At 45.8% G+C, this 22,379-nt stretch overlaps 2 protein-coding genes across 2 annotated transcripts in view; both read right to left on the bottom strand.

Moving 5' to 3' along the window:
• Positions 1–1,950, bottom strand: part of rab6ba (RAB6B, member RAS oncogene family a) — a 53,150-nt gene extending 51,200 nt beyond the window's left edge. The window contains exon 1 of the mRNA XM_027007763.2: positions 1,724–1,950. Coding sequence (XP_026863564.1) covers positions 1,724–1,793 — 70 coding nt within the window. The 5' untranslated portion in view covers positions 1,794–1,950. The remainder of the gene's footprint in view (positions 1–1,723) is intronic.
• Positions 1,951–2,392: 442 nt separating this feature from the next.
• Positions 2,393–21,702, bottom strand: slco2a1 (solute carrier organic anion transporter family, member 2A1). The gene is made up of 14 exons (XM_027007747.2): positions 21,580–21,702; positions 15,194–15,331; positions 14,516–14,678; positions 13,259–13,477; positions 12,928–13,026; positions 11,379–11,515; positions 10,922–10,997; positions 9,369–9,533; positions 8,748–8,949; positions 7,364–7,511; positions 5,150–5,319; positions 4,849–4,913; positions 3,780–3,900; positions 2,393–3,431 (listed from the first exon to the last, which is right to left on the bottom strand). The coding sequence occupies exons 1-14, from the start codon at positions 21,637–21,639 to the stop codon at positions 3,311–3,313; spliced, it is 1,884 nt and encodes a 627-aa protein (XP_026863548.2). The 5' UTR covers positions 21,640–21,702; the 3' UTR covers positions 2,393–3,310.
• Between the last annotated feature and the right edge of the window lie 677 nt (positions 21,703–22,379).

Genomic DNA, 22,379 nt, shown 5'->3' with positions numbered 1-22,379 from the left:
CGAAAACAGTTCAGCTTATTCCTCTTAATGCAGGAGAATGGGCTCCACCATGGGCGATGCCATCAGAAGAAAGCTTTATAGCACCATCACCACCGCAACAGAAACTTAATCGAAGAACAGGCAACTGATACACACTGTCCTCCTCGAGTGTCTTGGTGTTCACTGCAACGCTGGCGTCCTCTAGAACTGATCTCCCACTGTAACAAAGGACGAGCCGTCTTATCCGAAGGCCGCGAGTCTCCGAAGGCTTTCAGGAACGAACCGGCGAACAGCAGGTCAGATAGCAGCAGCATCTGCTGGCCGTGCTTCAGGCTCGCACTCACCTTCGCTCAGTATTAAAAAACTCATTTTGAAACCTTCTGCGACTGGCGGGACGGATTTATGACCAGCTGGAGCCGACTGCGCGACGTGCTCGCCCAAGTTTGGATGTTCCCAGCCATTTGTGCACCTGCAACCGCTTCAGACATCTAAGAAAATCACGGCCATCTTTGTACTCTGATCCTACTGTTAATTAAACGCCAGAAAAGTGATTCCTTCAAGGCACCGTCGTGGAGTAGTTTTCAGCCTGAGCACCAGCAGCAGAAAGGGACAAAGTGTTGGAGAAGTAGCAGACTAAAGGGGATTTGTTGGACATCACGTCTTTCTCGTCATTCCCGGCCACAACCCCGAGGAGAGCTCCAACATTACCGCTCTTTGTCCCCAAATGCTCAACACAGGCAAGACTGAATAAAACAAAAGGTGAGATCACGTTCCCCAGAGTGTCGCATGTTCACGGCAACACTACTCTGCTGCATGCAGAAGGCTCTCCACGGAACAGATCCACAGATCTAAACGGAACCATTCCACAAAGTTGATTTATTCTACGTGCAGGAACAAATAGCAAAAGATGAAGACCCTGCAGTAAGGCATGTCAGAGCTCAGCCTCTCTGATCAAAGGGTATTTACTCACTCGGACACATTTCAAAAGTTCTGCTGGTCAACCGTAGCCACAACCTATATGTAAACTGACTGCTGACACTATCATCGCCATCATCATGGAGCTACACCGTCGTACAGAGAGGATGCAGTTACCCAAGTTCTCCAACAGTCATACTCAGGGTGTGTCTCTACGTCCCATTTATTTATTTATTTTACATCGATACTACACCAAGTATAGCGGCTATATTGTGCACGACGTCAAAGGTGCATCATACAATAGAACATCTTTTCAGAGCAATTAACAATTTTATAAAAGTATTAACAGCAGCGGTAGAAAAAAAAAAACGCCGTGTATAAATATCAGTAAACGTTATTATTAAATAACTTAAAACGCGACAAGCTTAGCATCAGTGTATCTTAAAAACACAAAATGTGCGTCTTAACTTTCCGAAAAAGAAACTTAATTCAGTGGGTTTTGTATGTTCCTCAGATCCAAACAACTAACTACTGTCCGCAACAATTCGTCTTTGAGCGGCGTATGAACACAGCTAGACTGCCACAGAATCCCCGAGCTTTTACTCAGACATCCTGCCGTATGATGTGGGAATAAAGTTCGCACTGCATCAAACGAAACGCGCCGTTCCCGGTGAAATAACCCGCCAGGCCTCGAGCACAGAGCCCGCCTCCAGGATGGCCGCATCGTTTAAAGAAGGCGCAGCCTACAACGGACCCCCTCGCGAGCTAATAATAATTTAAAAAACAAAAAAAACAAACAACTTATCGCAAATTCCGAATTGCCACTTACCGCTTTGCTCACCGAGGAAGACGAGCTTGAATTTTCTTAAAGGGTTCCCAAAGTCATTACCCACGGACATGTTTGAGCTTTTAGTTTCTCAGGGGCGTAAAATATGCGGTGCGTTTCCAGTGGCTTTGGGGCGCTACCGTGCAGGGCTCGTTGGCTGTCCAAGCGGCACTCCTACCCGTTCGGCGGTAGCGATGCTGCACCGTGCTGCCCGTCGGACTCAATCGCGCCTGCGCTCTCTCTCTCTCTCTCTCTCTCTATCTCTCTCTCTCTCTCTCTCTTTCTGTCTGTCTGTCTGTCTGTCTCTCTCTCTCTCTCTCTCTCTCTCTCTCTCTCTCTCTCTCTCTCTCTCTCTCGCCTCCCGTCCGCCTGCGCGAGCCTCCTCCTCCTCCTCCCCGGTACCGCCCATGACGTCATGTCGGCTGGCGCTCCAGAGTCTGTAGGTCCCCGTGGGCTTTGCTTATCAACGAGAAAGTGCGACAAATGGCAGCCAGTGGCGTTGACGCCCGACAGCGCAAAACCACAGCACCACCTGCCTGATCTCTTCACTTGTCGAAAAGTTTGTTCCAAATTATTTTTATTTCGATTATTCAAGAAAAACCGACACGCTACACGTTATATCACATAACGTCCCTCAGACGGACACCCGACAAAACCAAACGATCCCAGTGGTCACGTTTATAAACAAACTTTATTATCTTCAAAAATAACTTAGGTTTTCCAAAAATATTATTACATATTGCGTAATAACTTTGCGCGATACGCTAGTTGTGTAGCGACGCAATTTGCTGGCCCCGGTAAAGCACAGACATTGGAAAAGCTCACTGTACTTGCGATCACATATGGCTAGATTACCACAGTCTGTGTCAACAATAAAGAAGAAAATAAGGTTATTTCATATATATACACACATACGTGCACACACACACACAAATCTGAAGATGTCCATTCTCATTGCACTGACAGTAGTACAGTAACATTATAAGATTTTTATTGCCTTAATTGCTTTGCTTTGTGTGCCTCCTTTTATGGATTTAATACATGAAATAAATGTGTATTTCCATGGACAGTGTAAGCTACATTTGAACACATTCTTCACATATCCAGTCAGCGGAGAGAAGACAAATGGAAACAAAAACAAACAAAAAAACAAAAATCCCATGGATTATGAACCCCCTAATAACGCATTAGGAGTTTTGCTTTAATGTTCGGTTGGGCTTTTGTGGCTCTACCTGTGTGCCTTTTAAAGGACTTGTATTATGACAGGTGAACGTCACTTTTCACAACCCAGTGAACCCACGACTCAATCACTTCACAACCCAATGACAAACACTCAGTTGGTAAACTGGCCCTAAGTCCCCGTCTGTAAAAAGCCTAATCCATAGGAAGGATTTGCACAGGCTATGGATGTCACAGCGCAATAGAACATAACAACGACATGTACCCATCCGGCCAAGAGGGGGCGCTCTTCCAGCAGGACCTTGGATGGACAAACAGTGCGATATGAGGTGTCCAGGTTCAGGTTCTCGTTGCATGGGCTCTTACAGGTGTGCGTGCCCTGCAGCCCGAGTGCTTTGGGAGGTTTGGGAGTCACAGGGGTCCCTCTGGCCTCTTCTCCAGACTGTACTCCCGGGTCTTTCCCACCTTCCAGCCCACAAGAGCTAACAGGGCAATGCCCATAATTTTAAAGCACACCTGCAGGCCGAGGTACCTGCAAGCCACAGGCAGAACTGTGATTACCGTTGATGTCATTGCAGTCCGCATTATCATACTAGCGTTAATTATTGCCATTTCATTTGCTATCGTTGTTATTGCAGTTTCTTATCGTTATTTAGACTGGTGTAGGATCTTGTTCAGACTTGTTTATTGTCAACACTACGTTTCAAGTTTCACATTTGCTTCCTTCCATTAACAGTAGCGAGAAATGTTGCTTCATCAATGAACGTTGTGACATTGAATGGCCACAACAATCTTTTCTTGGAGATAAAAGTGGGAAAGTGTGACTCTCAGCTAAAACACCCCCCATATGCATTTAGGTCAAGTGAGAACGTTCGCATACCTGTTTCTAAGGAGGTTGTTGTCATAGTAACCACAGCCTTGCTTCCTCCCACAGACGCTTTTCCACCAAATGCAGGTGGAGTCGATGGTGATTCCGAACAGGGTGGGAGCAGGCAGCCATGCTGGGCACACAGAGGAAAGAGAAGCATTTACGCACCTGGCCAGGATTGGAGTTTTCTTCCTAACATTGTTTGTCTGTTTATTTGCTCCTTGTTCTGTAGCTTTACATTTCCTGAGGCTGAGCGGTGGGCACACAGATCCCTTTCCCTGCTCAGTCCCATGAACTTCCAACTCCTGGGACTGTGAGTACCAGCAGGAGATGAGGTGTGAAAATCGGAGACCAAGATTTGTGACATGACACTTGATTTGTATATATTGCTTTTGCCTTGATTATGTTTGTAATCTCTTCGTGAATAATGTGTGCAGGTTCATTGCTTTTTCACCTGATTTTAATTCTGGTGACATTGATTATTTAATTGATTTTCATTCTGGTGAAAAAACAAACAAACTCCTAATTGGCATTCCAGCAGAATCAAAATAGGGCTTAACCATGTAATATATTCGCGCACGCACACACACACCAAACAGTTCAGCTGCATTCCAGTATCACTGTGATATGAGCATATGAAATGGTATTCTGAGCTCACCGCTAGAGAGGCATTTATACACCGGCCTGACCGTACATGCTCCGAAGCGTCTGAGCTACTAACTCTCCTCTAGGGGTCGCTACAATCCTTAGTAGAACTGGGACAAGTGCGGTTTCTCTTTTCTTCTTATCTAAACACAAAACCGTTTACAGCCTGTGCTCGGCGGTAGGGCCGGTGACCTTGTTTCAGGACTGGGTTTATGAAAGCTGGCTAATGAACGAAAAGTGAGCCATGCTGTATCCACTGAGCGCCGTGCAAAGTCACTCCTATTCAATCCAGCGCCGGTTACATAACGGCAAAAAAACAAAAAACAAAAAAACAAACAAACCCAGACATTTTGTACACCCTCAAATTTGTCAGACGTCTGCATGTGAAAGGGCAGATCAGCGCGTCCGACTAGCCATGAGTGCAACTTTTACTTACCAAGAACTCTCATTAGCAGGAACTGAACTCCTATGGCAAAAGATTTCCCCTCGTGAGGCACAGTTCTGTATCAAATGTCGGTACAAAATGTTTACGTTGGATCACCCATGATAAAAAAAAACAAACACTTTTCAAATCTGACACACATTCTATGCTATTTGTTATGATCTTTATTTCTGTGGCTTATGCTCCGTTAAATGGGCTACAAGCCTGTGTGTGTGTGTGTGAGAGAGAGAGAGAAAGAGAGAGAGAGAGAGAGAGAGAGAGAGAGAGAGAGAGAGAGAGAGAGAGGGGTTCATACCTGAGCACCATCATGTAGATGGGGTTGTGGGTAAGGCTGGCAGTAAAGCCCGCTATAGAGATGAGGAAGATAACAGGCAGGAGGAGGTGGGTGCAGGTGTTGGGACAGGCCCCCGGCCGCGCTGTGCCCGGCCCGCCGCTCACAGCCACACAGCTACAGTTACTGAACGACTGTGTGGACAGACAGAGGGCGCCATTTACTTTCAGGTTAAACAATCCGGAGCCTTAATTTTCTTAAACGCTCATCAAAACCGACGCATTAGGCACCGGGAAACGTGTCTAAGACTCGCTGCTTAAATGCAATTTGAAGTATGAGGCCTTCTTTAAACTTTTCATTGTCCAATCAGATTAAAAGGCACAGGAAGTAAAACATGCCTTTCTGTTGGGCAGTGGTCTGGGAAATTAAGAGGGCTTGCGGGTGACAAAAACAGAAGTTCAAAAACAGATTAAACTGCAGAAGCTAAACGTTACTGCACCCTCCGCCAAGTCAAAAAGCCAGTAAATATCCCTATTAATGTGCCTCCTCACCCTCAGACCGACATTCTTTGCAACTGGGTGCTGAATTTCCTAACAGACAGACAGATAAGAATTGGCAGCCGCGCTTCCAGGAAAAGAACGCTAAGCGTAGGGATGCCACAAGGCTGTGTACTGAGTCCCCTCCTGTATTCCCTCTTCACATACGACAGCAGTATCAATGAGTTTGCCGATGGTACTGCGGTGATTGGACTCATCACTGGGGGGATGGGACAGCATCCCTCAGGGAGGAGGCAGACCAACGACCTCCCTGAATGCAAAACAAGACCAAGGAGTTGATCCAAGCAGGAATGGGCAGGTGCACACACCACTGTACATAAATGGTACTGGGGTGGAAACCTTCAAACCCCTTGGTGTGAACATCAGTAAGGATCTCACCTGGTCGCACAACACAAAGCACCCGATCAAGACGTCCCAGCAGAGGCTCTGCTTTGTAAGGTGCCTGAGTAAATTTGGCGTGGCAGCCAAAATCCGCAGCAAATTCTACAGAAGTGCTGTTGAAAGTCTTCTCACAAGTGTCATCACAGTCTGGTGTGGGAACTGCACTGCTAAGGACAGGAAGGCACTCCAGCGTGTGATAAAAACTGCACCGCATCTTCATGGAACGGCCTTCCTCACAAGATATCTACCGCACCAGAGTCATCAGGATGGCCCAGAACGTTGTCGGGGACAACAATCACCCCCAAAATGACCTCGTTTCCCTCTTCTGCTGTCAGGCAAGCGCTATACAAGTTAGAAAGCCAAGACAACACGACTGGCTTCTACCCACAGGCAGTCAGGCTTGTGAACAACTCTCACACACTGCTTTTCTCCACCACTCTGAACTTTGTTAAGGCTCACACACTACTCATCACTCCCCTACATACATACACACTCTTGTATTTCTAACTTGCCACACACGTCATCATTAGAAGCTGCTACCAAGTACCATTTTGCAGTAACACATTAAAATACTGCTTCTCATGACTGATGTACTTTTTTACACACTATGCACAAGCAAGTTTATAACATTTTTTTGAACGATACGCAAGAGCAACTTTAGAACTATTCAACTATTTAACTTTGTACAGGTGTCATCAATGTTCAGTTGTTTTTTTTTGTTAATTCACTAGTTGTTATCTTCACTGTTAGATGTCTGGGTTTTGTATCATGTAGATCTTTGTATTACATGGTTTTTAGTTTAGCTTAGTTTTTTTTTCCTCACCGGTGTATGAAGGCAATGCAAAGTTAGAACTTCATAGTGCAGTGGAACTGTTTGTTTATGCCGCACATATAACAATAAAACTCTCTTGAACTCTTGAACTCCCCTGAACTAATGGCTTCTGCCTCCAACAGAAGGTTGTTGGAATTCATTCGTGGTGATCGTAGGGGCGTTCTGGGCTGCATGTTTACTCTGCCCTTCATGTTTGTGGCCTCTGGATCCCGGGCATGGGTGAGTCAGCAGCACGATATGAGCACAGCTCTATTAACCATCACTGGGAACCCTACGCATATTTACAGGACATAACACAGTACTCCACCCAAAGTTCCACCCAAAGTCTTTTTCTCCTCTGTACATGGTTGAGCAGAGATCAGCTGGCTATTGTCCAGGCAAAAAAAAAAAGAAAAAACAAACCATGACCTCAGATGTATGTTCCTCAGGGTTTTTACACGCTTGGCTACTGGGACCTGGTTCTCTCACCTGCACTCGGAAGCGGTTTTTGGGCTCCGTGGTGAAGCCAGTGCAGCCTGCGTGACAGGGGGATATGTACTCGATGTTGTCTGCCCCGCACACTGGGTTGAAGGCACTGTCAGGGCAGGAGCAGTTGGAATTGCAGGTCAGAAGCAGCCTAAGAGAGACACCAACAGACGAACAGGCAAAGTTATAGCCTCTAACAACAGTGGACATGGAGAAGCATTTTGTGAATCGATAATGTTGTGCACAGCTAAGGAGAATATGGGCGAGTCTACTAGGAAGATAAGTCAGGCTTTCAGGTTCAAGGGCATTTGCTTTGTGTGTGTGTGTGTGTGTGTGTGTGTCCCAGCCCTGGCAGTCAAACTGCTGTGCAGAGTGCACTAAACCAAAGTGACCTGTGAGTGTTTTTCTTCCCATTTATCACAGTGAGTCAGAGAGCAGGCATACCCTGAGTGTGAAGCTCACAGCATTAGGTATCGTCTCAGAACCAAACCACTTACACGCCGGCTGCACCACACACCACTGCTTCACCCCCCCCCAGACCCCCGCTGGCTAGCTCTGGTTCCATGTGTTCTGGGCACCGTAATCTGGGTTCACCTGACAGCAGACTGAGCAGAGCCACAGCAGGACAAAGCTTCCAGCACACTGACTGCCTGCTTCTTTGGAACTGCTTAGGACACCCAGCATGGCATGACTTTTTAACAGCTTTAAATCTCTCACTGGGAGTCCCAGCAGTAAATGGAGGTAAACAGAACCAGCAGCCAGCCCACGGTGACACGGGACCCACTGTAGAGAACACTGAGGCTGAACCCGCCAGTACAGCGGGACGCTCGTTACAGCAGAGGCCAGACAAACATCGCAAACCGCCACTTATTGAAAACAGCAAAGTATGAGAAAGTAACAGCATTTAGTGAACTTCTCAAACAGTCTCTCGTGAACCAGTGAGGGATTTTGTTAATAGCAAAGGATCTGAATACACGCTTCCATTACAGAGGCTATAAAAGCAACTGTGCTAACGGGCTCTCGGAGTGTGTTCTCAGTAGCTGCTGAGTCTGTGTTAGCCGTGCGTGCTGCCGACTGTTTAAGAGGCAGGGTGTTTGTAGTTCTTTATGCCTGTAAATAACACCGCGGCCCCTCCGCCTGTGAGCGTTACGAACGATGAACGAGGCTTTGCAGTTGTGCGCGTGCGCCCCCGGGGACGATCCGCGTCGTGTTCCGCACTCTCCACACTGAGAACCTTCCACACTCCAGAGCTTCGGACATGTGCTAAACGAATGTGGGCACTGCAGGTGAAGCCAGTGTTTCCTGCAGCAGTCCTCGAGCTGCCCCACCCCCATGCCCGACAGGCTGTGAGGCCTACGTAAGTAACGGAAGGCGGAGTCCAGCTCACCCGTTAGCTCCTGGGTAGGGGTAAATGCCGGCGATGCTTTGAGTGCGGCAGCCCATGAAGAAGAGCGGCACGCAGAACAGGGCAGACAGCAGGAGGAGCAGGACGGAGAAGCGCGGGATGGCCCGGAGGGAGAGACCCCAGCGCTTCATAATCACACCCCCCAGAAGTATCCCCACGGCCACCAACGGCAGGTTCACGGCACCTGGAAGAGAGGAGCGCCGTGCCGACAAGATCTCAGTCACCATGAAAACACGAGAGGAGGAACGGCGATGTGCAACGGGTGACGCTTAATGCCCCATCCCGAGACGGGAAGGCTTCCATGCGTTTCCGGAGGGAATGTTTGCGTAAAATACTGCTGGCTGAGGTGATATTTTAATTATTCTGAGCAATGTATGCCCTGCTATTCTAGCTACCTGCCTGTTACAAATGCAGTAACCCACCTAAAGCTAGCTTGTAACGTAATTTTTTTATGTAAAGCAACTCCACCAGCTGACAGTCGGCTGTCGGTATCCTGCCACCGGCGGATGGAATGTTAAGATCAAAAGGCTGCCAGGGCAGATGCCCTCGGATTTGTCTGAGGTCTGTCTGAGGACCAGGCCGGGCAGTGTCGTGCCGACGAACCTATGAGCAGGCTGCTGTAGGCGGCCGAGGCACTGTACTGCCGCTCCAGGTACTTGTTGATGAAGGTGGCGATGCCAGCGATGACGGAGGAGAAGCAGCACTGAGTCAAGACGAGCAACAGGAAGAAAGGACTCAGCAACAGCCGCACAAACAGGCGTGGGAACACTAGGCAGGGAACACACAGGCACACGCGCAAGCTCAGGGATCGTGGGTACACACTTACAACTGCACACACACAGGCCTAATGGGGAACTAACATCTATACATAAACAATTATTCATATTTATACACCACACACACACACACACACACACACACACATGCACCCATACATACATAGCCTGGGCATAACTTTGGACAACCAGCTGTCATTCCCTAATCATGTTTCAAATCTGACCCAGTCTTGCAGATATCTCCTTTGTAACATACAAAGGATTTGGCCCTCTCTTTCACAGGAAGCTACCCAGGTGCTTGTGCAGTAACTCGCTACTTGCTGGTCTTCCTCTAAGAGCCATCAGACCTCTACAACTTGTCAAGAATGCAGCAGCACGACTGGTCTTCAATCTTCCGAAGTTCACACACGTCACTCCACTGCTGCGCTCCCTTCATTGGCTTCCAGTAGCTGCACGCATCAGATTTAAAACCTCGATGCTTGCCTACAAAGCCAAAAATGGACCAGCCCCTTTATACATGAGGTCAACAGACAAAGCTCGATCCGTACCTTGAGTACTTTGAACCTCAAGTACGGCTCGGTTTGAAATACCTTGCTTGAGGTCTCATGGACGACAAGCATCAAGACTATTTTCTGTCCTGGCTCCAAGATGCAGGAATGAACTCCCGCTTGCTGTCTGGACAGCAGAGTCCCTTTCTGTCTTCAAATGCGGACTGAAGACCCATCTGTTTGTGGAATATTTAAATGACCACTGACCCTGCTCCTATGTTAACTAACCAAATTAGTACTTATTGTAGGGTATTGTTTATTACATTGATATTGTTTAACAAACTCTAGCACTTATTGTTTATTGCACTTATCGTTGTCTAAGATAGATCTTATGTATCTTGTACTTCTAGTCATCAGCAGTAATCCCTGTATTTCTATAGTATTCTAGATCATTGGTATCTTGGACTCTAACCTATTGCACTGGCTAGGGTGAATTCTATGAGTAAGTGACAAAGCACTTTTGTAAGTCGCTCTGGATAAGAGCGTCTGCTAAATGCCGTAAAAGTAAATGTAAACGTACATACATACACACATATGCTTACATGTTCACACACACAGACAAACACGAAGAGTTAACTAGAAACCTGGCCCCTGCTACAATAATCCCCCAAAAATGCAGCATGTGTGTTTGCAGGAGCAACGCAGGCCACCTGCGCATGGTGGGGCTAACACTCCCGAACCTACCTGATGTAAACAACGGGCAGTTATGTAAGTGCAGCGGAAACCATCACTGGCTTTGTTTGAACAGTCCTCGTCAGCATTATTTACCCGTGTCGAAGTGTGTTATGGAGCTGCAGTTTAATCACACTGCCTCCGGAGGAGGGAAGCTTACTTCTGAGGAAATCTAGCATGGATGTGTCCAGGTTCCTGTCACCGTCCTTCACAACCTCACGCTCACTTCCCACGGCCTGTAGAATGAGATAGTGTCCTTGTTTAGAAAACGGTCTGTATGTATCAGTCAGAGATTCTGTTTAAAAGAAACATACCACATTCCCATATGACTGTAGGGCCTAATTACTGCTTCTACTGTTTGTTTGTTTTTTCCAACAAGAACTACAACATTCTGGAGGAGTTTCCTGAGAATGCCAAGAGCCTCTTTCATAGCAAAGGCAACAACCAAAGGTTTTTTTTACTTGAATTTAAACCTTCAAATTTCCATACTGTTTCCCAGTCACTTATAAAAGAAACTCCAAATGCCTGAAGTATTTCTCAAACTTCTTTTTAGCTGTGCTCATTTGCGAGGCAACCACAAAACAGCAGGCACGTTAGTGGGTAAGAGCGGGACTCACGTTCTCTACGTGCATGGCCTTTGGGAAGAAGAAATACGGTACAGAGGTGAGGGCCAGCCCCCCCGCACAGATCAGCAACCCCATCCACCACGCGCCAACCCAGCGTGGGTCAGCAGGGGTGAGCTCCAGAGCTCCTCCTGGGGGGGGGGGGGGATAGAAAATAAGGAGGTACGTTTTTTTAAACAATTTAAATTCTGTTCTTTAGCTAGTCCCACTCTGCCTCTGAAGAAAACACCCGATGGCGGATTCAGACATTCAGACACATGTTTGATATTGAATGGATATCGTTTCCATTTTTACATATCAGTTTACACTCAGTCACCCATATCAACAAATTGAAAACATGTTTTTATAGAGTTTTGAAACCCATAACTCAATAATGCAAACAACAACAAAGGGGTGTGAATACTTTCTGAATCCCCTTTAAGCCATCGCCATGGCAACTATTTTCTCTGCGTTCTGTATGTGTCCTGCACTGACCCATGAGCCACCTGGCCCCACAGTTACGTGAGCATGGAGAAAACATGTGACCAAAGAGACAATCTGGAAAATCATTATGGCGACAGCTGACAGAAGTGCAGAGAGCCTTTGATAAAGATCTGGCACGTGCACACTTCCACACAGAGGACAAGCAGTTGGTTGTAACTGACAGAGTTTCTGTCCACACTGCTGGATTAAAACAGCTTTACATGAAACAGTGACATATGGATATAGATGAGCTGTCTGTTCCTACAGGAAGTAAGCGTTCAGAAACAGGTAAGTAAGCTGCTAGACAGGTGGTGGTTATTCCAGCTATGCTTTCCCCAACACACTAGAGGGAACCAAAAGGTCCAGCAGCTTTGTTTGTAGAAATAACTTTCTCAGCTTGATTGGCGTTCACAGTTCAGAGGGTGCAGGCCTACTTATTGGCTGTGACAGCAGTGGTTTTAACTGGTTAATTATCTGCAAATTAAGTCACTGAATAAGGCTGTATGCAGTCGTTTCATGCTTGTCAGAAGATTTGCATTAATAAATACAGATTTTAGTGGCATGAATCTACAATTACAGCAATTTGGGCTGGATGTTCACAGGTAAACTTCCAAGCAACTTTAGCTGGTTAACATGAAACGACCCATTCCACTTGACTGACATCATGTTATCAGTATTTCACATGAAATTTCCTTGACCCTCATCCAGAGTGGCTATTTGAATACCCCTGGTTTAGAATTGCATAAAGCAGCTCAACCATGAAGTTGCACTGAACTTGTTTGAACAACCTCGCAACCCCACATCCATTTCTCTAATCTATGACTGTTCTGCTGTGTAAATCCAATCAGCAGAGGAGTTCGTTTCTATGGTAACAGTCAAGGATTGCATAAATCTTGCGATATTTGACACGGCGTTGTTATGTTCTAGCCGTGGCCCTTGAGGAGAATGCCGGCGGTTCCCTGGTCAGTGGCCCTGGCTGAGAACACGAGTACAGCAGAACTGAAGCACGACTCCAGATGGGTGCTGAGTGCTTAACCCTTAACCCGATGGTGGGATTGCTGAAGAAAGGACAGCCCTGTACCCGTGTCAGCCCGGTTCACATCCACGTAGATGCGCAGCACTCCCGAGCCCAGCAGGTAGCCGAAGGCAGGCCCGAACACAGACACGGCGAAGAGGATTGCTGGAGCAGAGAAACGCAAGCCTGGATGAGAAACACGTCACAGACGCTCGCCGGCAAACGCTCTTTCCGCCTAAAAACCTGGCCTGGACTTCCCAAAAGCGTCGCAACACAAAGATCACCTTCAAGCGGTCAAGCGAGCATTACAACGTACACTCTCTCTCCCCCCATCGAAGGTGATCCTAACGCTACGGCGCATTTAGGGAGACCCGCCGCTGAACGGTAAGCCAGTCACCGATGTAGAGAGAGGAGTTGCTGGCTCCAGCGAAGTCATCCACGTAGGAGATGCCGAAGGGCTGGATGGGGACGGAGCCGACCCCAAACAGCAGCTGTGCTGAGGTCATCAGCAACCAGAGCTTGGTGTTATCCATGCCTTGTTCCTGCGGCCGACATGCCTCGGCCACGGACATGTTCGGAGACTGAGTGAGGCTGTGACACATGTCCTCTCTGCCCACTGCCAAACACACACACACATTCATTCGATTATCCACTACAATACACGTTCTAAGTTTGAATCCACTATAAAATGCTTTTTGAATAAAATACCATTTTTATAGTATTTTGGATTATGTTAGTACTGTATTTCTACAATAAGACCCTGTGAATGCCTGACCAAATGATAAGGTTAATGGCTAAAGCGAGTGGTTTGACATTTCATCTGACCTCTGGCCATAACTGGAACGCCCTGGCTGCTCGCGCCAGATACCAGCCTGTGCCACTGGGAGCAGGCTGAGAGAGGCCAGGCCATATGAGATGGACAAACCTTTAATCTGCCGTGCTGTCCTGCACACCAAGATTACTGACCCACAGCAGATGTTTGTGTGAACACAGCAGCCACGGGCTCTAGCAGCCTTCCAATACGAATACACTTTATGCCTCCAAATCTATTTCATGCTACATCTGCACCTACTGGCTGGCTCAGCCATGTCCCTTCCTCTCCTCTATCATTCCATCCAAGCACTTTTTGTCAGCCTCTTCTCTGTTCTTCGCATTTCCTTCTGTTCAACCTCTGTACTCATTTGTTCTTTCCACTCATCCCAGGCCTCCTAAATCTTAAATCTCCCAAGTCTGCTGGGATAATGTCTCATCTCTCCTGAGCCACCAGACGAAAAGGGACACAGAATTCACCACGGGGCAGAGGCCCTGAAGCAACCCCCTGCTGCTATTGTACAGTACAAAACAGACCCTTGTCCTGTTTACCATGATTTTATCATTAGCTAATGTTATTTTAAACCCCCACCCTTGTTTTGTCTAATGTGTATAAAGAATTAAACAGATTACTCTGAGCCTTTTCAAATGAAATTCTCTTTTTTTTTTCATGAAATTGAGGCCTGTTCTGTGCACAACAAGGATTTAAAGCATTTGCATGTGTGTATAATGTGTATGTATGCGTGCACACACATGCGCACACACGCAAATGCCGTCCATGGCCACTTGAGTTCAGGATACAGCAAGCCCGTGTCAGCAGTGCAGAGCAAGACAAGATCGTCACCTTTCAGGACCGAGTCGTAGGTGTAGTGCTGGTAGAGGAAGTGAGGAAGGGCCAGGAGCATCGCGCTGACGGCCATCAGAAGACCGCCCAGCCCGATGTAGCGAGGTCGGTGCACGCGACCGCCCAGGTAGCTGACGAACACGATCAGCATCGTGTTCCCCACCTGCACACCGTACACAAGCACAGCATTCTCAGCCATCTCCTCAACGAAGAACCTGGAAAAGCCAGCTTGTACTACAGCAGCAAAAGTGGACATTTACACAGCAGCGAAAACAGCCCCCTGTATGGCTACTTGGTCACCATGGTGATGGCAGTTCTCAGTACATGATTCTTTAAATGCTATTTGTTATGACATCGCCCATCAGTTCCTGTTGCATGCAGCCCGTGTCGCGATACCAGTATGATGTTTTGTAATAATGTTCGTCTCATAAGCCGCAGAGTGAAAAGAGACCGTCATGCTTCCACTCTAAAACCACAAGTACCCTCGGTAAACTGAAACCAAAACCACTTCATCCAGCCAGCTGAGGAAATGAGCGTTGACTCCGAAACTTCTCCATATTTGGCCCGGAGGACGCCTCTCGAGCGTACAGCCCTAAACCTACGGGATCAATAGGGTGGCGGGGTGCGGATCAGACGGGATTATGCGTTGTGCGCGGCGGGCGGCAGGCGGCTCAGCACCTCGTGCAGGGAGGAGATGGTCCCTGAAGACAGGCTGTCCAGGCCGAAGCGTCGCTCGATGGTGGTGATGGCGCTTTTGAAGTAGGAGCTGTACAGTAGCTGGGTGAGCTGGAGGAGACCATGACAGAGCAAGAAGACCTGGGGAGGGGACAGAGCACGACAGCATGGACACCCGGGTTCAGTCATGTATGAATGGACACGCCCATGATTCAGCTTTTTCATATTGCTATTGTACTGGTGCTACTGAAGGCCTTCATTAGTTCTTAGACCAGGGCTGAAACCAAACCCTGCAGGGCAGTGGATCCCCAAGACTGGATTTGGGCACAATCGTGCTAAATTGTGTAATATTATATAATAGAAATGTGTAACAGCATATCAAGTCAAATCAACCTGCACTATTAATATATGTGGTCAGATAAGCAATTCATCATAAATAATGCAGTATTGTTTATTGGCAGAACATAAATTGGGAAGTTTGAGGTTGGGGGTTGTTTTCGTAGTGCAGATACACACTGTTCTGAGATTACAAAATGCGTGACTTAACATTGCAAGTAAAGCCTTTGAAATACCAAGAACATTCAACCATACGTGACCCCACAATCATAAAGAGAGCGGGAATAGGCAGAGGGTCACGTCAGAACAACTTCCTCTGTGACTTCTACATCACTGGATGCAGACCGCACTAACATTCCGGGAAATGTAATTACTCTCCTGACTTCTACATCCATTTGGTGGCTAACGTCAATTTTTGGAATGTTCACTCTATGTGATTGAATTGAGATGGTCAATAAAATGGAACTTGACCTATTAGATTTGGCTTTGTTCAGAGGCTAATTGCACAGCTGACTCCAATCCTGGAAATTTCTTTTGATTTTATGAGCTGCTGGAGTACGACATATTGATAAGACAAAGGAACCTCACTAAAGGTGTGGAGAGTGGAGTGAATTTGTCCTCAAATGAAAAACCTCCAAACCCCACATACACATTTTATTTAATAAAACACGAGTTAATGTACAGTGTTAGACTTGTGCACAGTGCACAGTGTTAGACCTGTGCTCTATACACAGTGTTAAATCTGTGCTCAGTACATAATGTCAGCCCTGTGTACATTACACAGTGTTAGACCTGTGCTCAGTACACAGTGTTAAACCTGTGCTCAGTACACAGTGTTAGACCTGTGCTCAGTACACAGTGTTAGACCTGTGCTCAGTACACAGTGTTAGATCTGTGCTCAGTACACAGTGTTAAACCTGTGCTCAAATGTCAGCAGTATGAAACTACAGAGAGAGCTCAGTGATCGTTTTGTTTGGTTTGACAGTTACTGGCGTTTGTTCACTTCTCTGCTTCTCCCTCTGGATTCCATACACCAGAGATACCACGGGGATCAAAGCTAATAACTTGGACCAGTTCCTAGAACTATAAAGGTGGGTGGGGGGGGGGGGGTATTTTTCTATGAATCTTCTGTTTCCAGGACATAAGATGTAAGAATTAAGAAAATATTTTAGAGGACATGGAAGAATGAGGCAATCTAAAGGTACAAGTAGATATTTGTTCTGCAGCTTCTACCAAAACACAGTATGCCAACCATCGGCTCCTGGAACAGAGAAGGCCTCGTTAAATGTGGGCGTCATGGTCTGTTGCGCACAATGGCCACTTTTATACAGCAGCTAAACGTCTGGCCTTGTTTCGCAGCAAGTGCTCGTTAACTACGTTCTGATTGATGCGCCACGCTCGGCCTTTGCTGGCAGTTTGAATGGCAACTCTGCCGCTCAGCAACAGCCGAGCGCTCGGTTTGGTTTGGTTGGCATGTACTGCTGCACGCACAGAGCAGGACCCGGAGATGCCATCATACCTTACACTCCAAGCAGCCTTCTTAACGCAGTTATATTCTCAACATTGCAATAAATTAAGTATCTGGAAGCAAGATCTTTTGCAAGCTGTGGCGGGCAGGCCCATCAGTGTGCAATTGTCTTAGTGGGAAGCTTTCTAGCAGATAGAGGTTGATTTATTGCTCATTGTGTCATTAGTGACAAAATCGCGGCTGCCCCGAAGGGACGGACAAACCACAGGGATTATATTCTTTTGTAATGAAGTGATTGTGCAAATAACTTGCAGAGCCTTGGAAGAGAACTGGAAACGCGCGGTGCTGAGCGGGTCGTTTTCAGATGCCTGTATTCCCTCCATCTTCTTGACCCGGGCGACCCCTCCGAGCCAGTCTGAGAAGGCCTTGGGATATGTGAGCGAGAGAGAGCTTTGAGGGTACTTTGCTTCACAAAAATGCATCTCATCTTCTGCACCCTCCTAACGGCTATTGTTTTGCATTTAGAGCCCCACTGAGCAGGAAGAATGAGGGGAGGAGCTCTCTAGGAAACGTTCAGAAACGCCTCTGCTCTGCTAACACATTCTAAGGATAGGGAGTCTAGAAAAGAGACATTTAGAATTTCATGAAAAAGTCAACTAAAGACATTTACTGCCTTTCTTAATAATGTTTTATTAATATTTAATATCTTAATAGTGTTAATAATAGTTTTTGTTTGTTTGGGTTTTTTTGCATTTGGCTTGCTCCAGAAAGAGTTCAAACAAACCAACTGCAGTCATTCCTACACTGGTGCTTTAAAGTTTGTCAACCGTATATTTCTGCATTTAAATAAGACCTACATCATCAGATTTTCACAAGTCTTAAAAGTAGATCAAGAGAACCAAATGAAACCAAATGAAAATATTATAGTTGGTCATATATCTATTGAGGAAAATGCGCCAATCACATATCTGTGAGTGGCAAAAGTATTTGAACCTCTACGGTGAAATTAGAGGCAAACATTTTGAACCTGTGGAATGACATTCAAGTGTGAATGGATGCCCTGTTTGATTTAAAGAACAGAGATACAAGTCTGAGCTTCTACGCAACTAAAGGTCTCTCTCACATTGGCTAATGTTCATATTCATGAATGCACCATCTGAACATGGAACAACAATGGTGTGAATGGCAGGGTTGCAACGAGAATGCTATTGCTCTCCAACACGAACGTGGTTGCCCGTCTCCAGACCAAGTGGTAAAAAAAAAAACTTCTGTGGCCAAAATAAGACCAAACTAGGACGTTTTGGTTTACATGAGAGACGTTATGATTGGAGACAGGAAGACAGTGCATTCCAACATGAGGAGCTTATCTGTGAGACATGGTGGTGGTAGTATCAAGGTTTGGGCCTGTTTTGCTGCGTCCGGGCCAGGATGGCTTAGCATCATTGATGGAAAAATGAATTCTGAATTATACCAGCGAATTCTGATGGGAAATGTAAGGACATCTGTCCGTGAACCGAGTCTCAAGAGAACGTGGGTCAGGCATCAAGACAGCCTTAAGCATGCAGGTCCTTCCACCAAAGAACGGTCAAAGAAGAATAAAGTTAATATTTTGGCCTGGCCAAATCCTGAACTTAAATCCAAAACAAACGTGACAGGACACAAAACGAGCGGCTCATGTGTGGAAACCCACCACCATCTCAGAGTTGCAGCCGTATGGAGGAACGGGCCAAAACACGCCTAAGCCAGCGTGCAGGAAACTGGAAACTGTGCAGTTACTGAGGCACCAGAGGATCCCAGCAGATACTGAAACATATATTCATATACTTTTGCCATTCACAGATATGTAATATGGGAAAATGTTACTCAATAAATAATATAATAAAAATATCTTAATTTTTCTAATTTCTTTAATTCTCTTTATCTACTTTATAGAGTGGTGAAAATCTGATGATTTTCAAACTTATGCAGGAATATAGAAAATTCTAAAGGATTCACAAATCTTTTATTTCACTTTCAAGCACCGCTGCATGTGCAACAACGAGAGCAAACCATTGCCCGACCCACTTCCTTCACGAAGCCGGACTGATGCGGGATGAACAGACTATTATCCTGCCAGGAAAGCAAATAAGTTCATAGCGCACAAACGCCTCGACTTATCAGAGGACCTGCTGGTGCACACGTCACGCGGTTGGAGCTGGCAGGCTCAATAAAATAGAAAAATGTAAAAACTCTGTGAAGCAAGTAAAAAAAAAAGAACTCGGTGGACGATAAAACATTTACTCCGAAGCCGAGGAAATAAGTCCTAGGCTGTATTTGCATATGGATGGCAAAGCTTCCCAAGAAAGACCAGTTCTTTGTTAGTAGGTGTGGTCTTGGCGCCGACCTATAACCCAAATATGTGACACACCTTTTCTGTAGTTAAAGAGTGTATTTTTTTAAGAATGTCAGACTGCAGAAGTACCAAAGAATTTGATGTTGAAATCTCACCGCACGTTCAGCACAGCTACAGCTAAACACGTGTGTTCTTATGATCGTGTGCACGCAGTCGTGTGTAATCATCTTCTCATTGAACCCACAAAATAAATAAATAAATACATTTCTATTAGTGAGTTTAGCATAGTCTAAAAATAAAGTAGCATGTGATGCACTGTGTTTCATGTGTATGGAACTGGATGAGCACACTGCATTATTTCCAGTTTTGCTTTTCTGAAACCAGTTTTAATCTAGAAGAACTTGCTATCGCAACATCCCTCCCCTTGCATGTCATGCCGCCATTAATGTATGTCTGCCAAATTACTAAGTGCCATTACAGCATGTGTGTACCAGTAGCCAAACAAGGTGGGCGGTGCTCTTTCCCAGTTTATATCGAGGGTAGCACACTGAACAGTGTGTTCTTTGTCAACTTCTAACATGTTACTCCACTCCTGACTCACCTTCCCTGATCAGACATATGCTAACTACCTGTCATAGTCACACACGCAGGCGTCAGTGGTTGACTCACTCTCGCCCAGCATGTCAATACAATCACAACAGCACACTTTTGTTTGTGTGTGTGTGTGTGTGTGTGTGTGTGTGTGTGTGTGTGTGTGTGTGTGTGTGTGTGTGTGTGTGTGTGTGTGTTTGCGTGTGCGTGTGTTAAAGATAGGATGCAGTGCGTACCTCCCATATAAAGCACTGATTTCATACTGAACATTCCTTTAGTCAGGAGAACTGCAGCAAAACCACATTTGATGGATTTCTTCCAAAGAAACAACAAAGCACTGTTGGAAGCTGCTCTGGACAAGAGCGTCTGTTGAATGCTGTAAACGCAAATGTAAATATGAGCTCAGTGCAGAAATGGACCCTCGCCTGTGTCTCTGTGTTAGAGTGGGTGAGGCTTCCCATGTCGTGATGTGTAGTGACCCAAGAGTCAATGCAGAACCCCCGAAGCCAAAATAAGGTAGAAAATAAACTGACCCTCAGAAAACTTAAGACAACCTTGACTCTAAGGGGCATGGACGCCGTTGTATACCCGAGGAACATATTTGCACATGCATAAACACGGTAGCACGCTTTCATGTGATGTTACGTGTTCCTGTATGGACCACTGCAACACATTCCAGACATCCTCAGTATAAACAGTGCAACAACATTCTAACTGCAAATCTTTCATGATAACATTATTATGAATTGAACTTAAGTGAACTCCCATTCAGTTCCACACAGAGTCTTGGCAAGGGATTGGAGTTTAGTGTTAATTAATCATTGTAAAACAGAATAGCACACGAGTGGTGCCTGGTACAGACCACTTCTGTCCTACAATGAATTAGTTAATTAATCATGGTTAAATGCATGAGATGTCAGCCAAGTCAAAGTAGTTTAATTATCATTCACATGCATTTACCTGACACAAAACACATATAGGTGTTGCGAGAGCGAGAGCGAGAGACAGAAACAGAAACATCACAGAAGTTTGGGTGAGTGTGCAGGATGGCCAAAACATTTTTGTCAAAGTATAACATTCCATGAATATTTGGTTCGGGACTAAAATGTGACGCAGAATATTCAAAATATGAGACTAGTAAATTAACGTTTTATGATGGGTTTAAGGGTGGGCTTCGAGGCTGACGCGTTTAAAAAATACGTCATTTTAAAACAAACAGCTAACCAATCAAACATTATTCTCCAAAAATCTGAAGATCTGGAATAAACCTAGCCATGCATGTTACATCACAAGGGTTCAATGAAGGACCAGCAGTGTACAGCGTGGTTTCTAGAAGGCTACAGTTGGCACCAAACGGTCTGTGCAATATGCGACTGAAGAGATCATAGAGTGGATGCGAAGCGGTTGCAGAAGCGTCTTTTATTACGACCGAAGAGCCAGTCGGAGCCCTTCTCTGACACTTTTACAGTAGTTAATCGATTACACGCTAATTAACAGGTGATACATTTAGCCTCAGGCCTGGGGAGCAGGTTCACTAATCTAAAAGATAAAGTTTGGATTGCAGGCTTTTTTTTGCTCTCAGAACTGTAATCACGTTAATAATTGTGTATAATAAACTAAGGAATAGCAGCAGCGATCGTAGCAGTACTAACAACAGTTTACCTTAATGTTGCAAAATACAGACAACTTCGGTTTCCTAATGTCTTTGGCGTATATCTCCATGTTGCCTTCGCACAGATTCTGTAGTTTAGCAAGTGGGTGACTGCGCTCTTTCCAGCAGGGATGTTTTCCACTCCAGTCCTTCTCCATGGGCTTTTATGGCTCGTGGTGATGTAACAGGACTCTGCCCACATCCACGCGCAATTGTTTTGAACACCATATTTGGAGGACGTGACACGTTGGGGGTTTTTTTTTTTCCTGTTTGAAGACTTGTTTCTTGAATAGATTTCATGGCAGCGCTTCTCGGTACTGTATTTCCGAAGATTCCGCCGTGTCCAGCTTTGGCTCCACCACGACACTGCGTAATACGGTGCGCTCCGCTCTGGCAACTGTAACTGTGAAATATGCGCTTTTAAATGAACTCGGAGAGTCCACGACAGTCATACGGACGTTGTCAAAATTACCTGGTTGTCTTTGTCTACTTCAATAGACTCCTGTGTACATCATATGTAGAAAAATCTTTACAAACCTTGTACAATGTCAGGGCGCATCAGACTAACGTGTTACACCCAAGGGTGATTAAGGCTTCACTTATTGTTTAGAGTGTCACTGCACTCCCTTAATAACATACAGTTGCTCGGTTGTTGTTTTACATGGAACTAATCATTTTAAACCGTCATTTAACTGTGAGTTATAATTAAATTCAGTTGTCAAATTACAAGGACGGTCTTGGCTCATGTGGGCACCAGATGTGGCGAAGTCCATCACTTGCCGAGTTAATACCACCTTAGAAAATTACTGCA

The sequence above is a fragment of the Electrophorus electricus genome, chromosome 3, assembly GCF_013358815.1.
Source record: "Electrophorus electricus isolate fEleEle1 chromosome 3, fEleEle1.pri, whole genome shotgun sequence".
Taxonomy (NCBI): Eukaryota; Metazoa; Chordata; class Actinopteri; order Gymnotiformes; family Gymnotidae; genus Electrophorus; species Electrophorus electricus.
The sequence above is the reverse complement of the archived record's forward strand: the minus strand, read 5'-3'. Positions and strand labels throughout refer to the sequence as shown.

Excerpts from the sequence above, each read along its gene's own strand:
- slco2a1 (XM_027007747.2), bottom strand. The coding sequence starts at position 21,639 with ATGGAGATATACGCCAAAGACATTAGGAAACCGAAGTTGTCTGTATTT. Across the intron at positions 14,679-15,193 it reads CCATCTCCTCCCTGCACGAG|GTGGGGAACACGATGCTGAT; the intron begins GTGCTGAGCCGC and ends TACGGTGTGCAG. Across the intron at positions 10,998-11,378 it reads AGGCCATGCACGTAGAGAAC|GCCGTGGGAAGTGAGCGTGA; the intron begins GTGAGTCCCGCT and ends CTCATTCTACAG.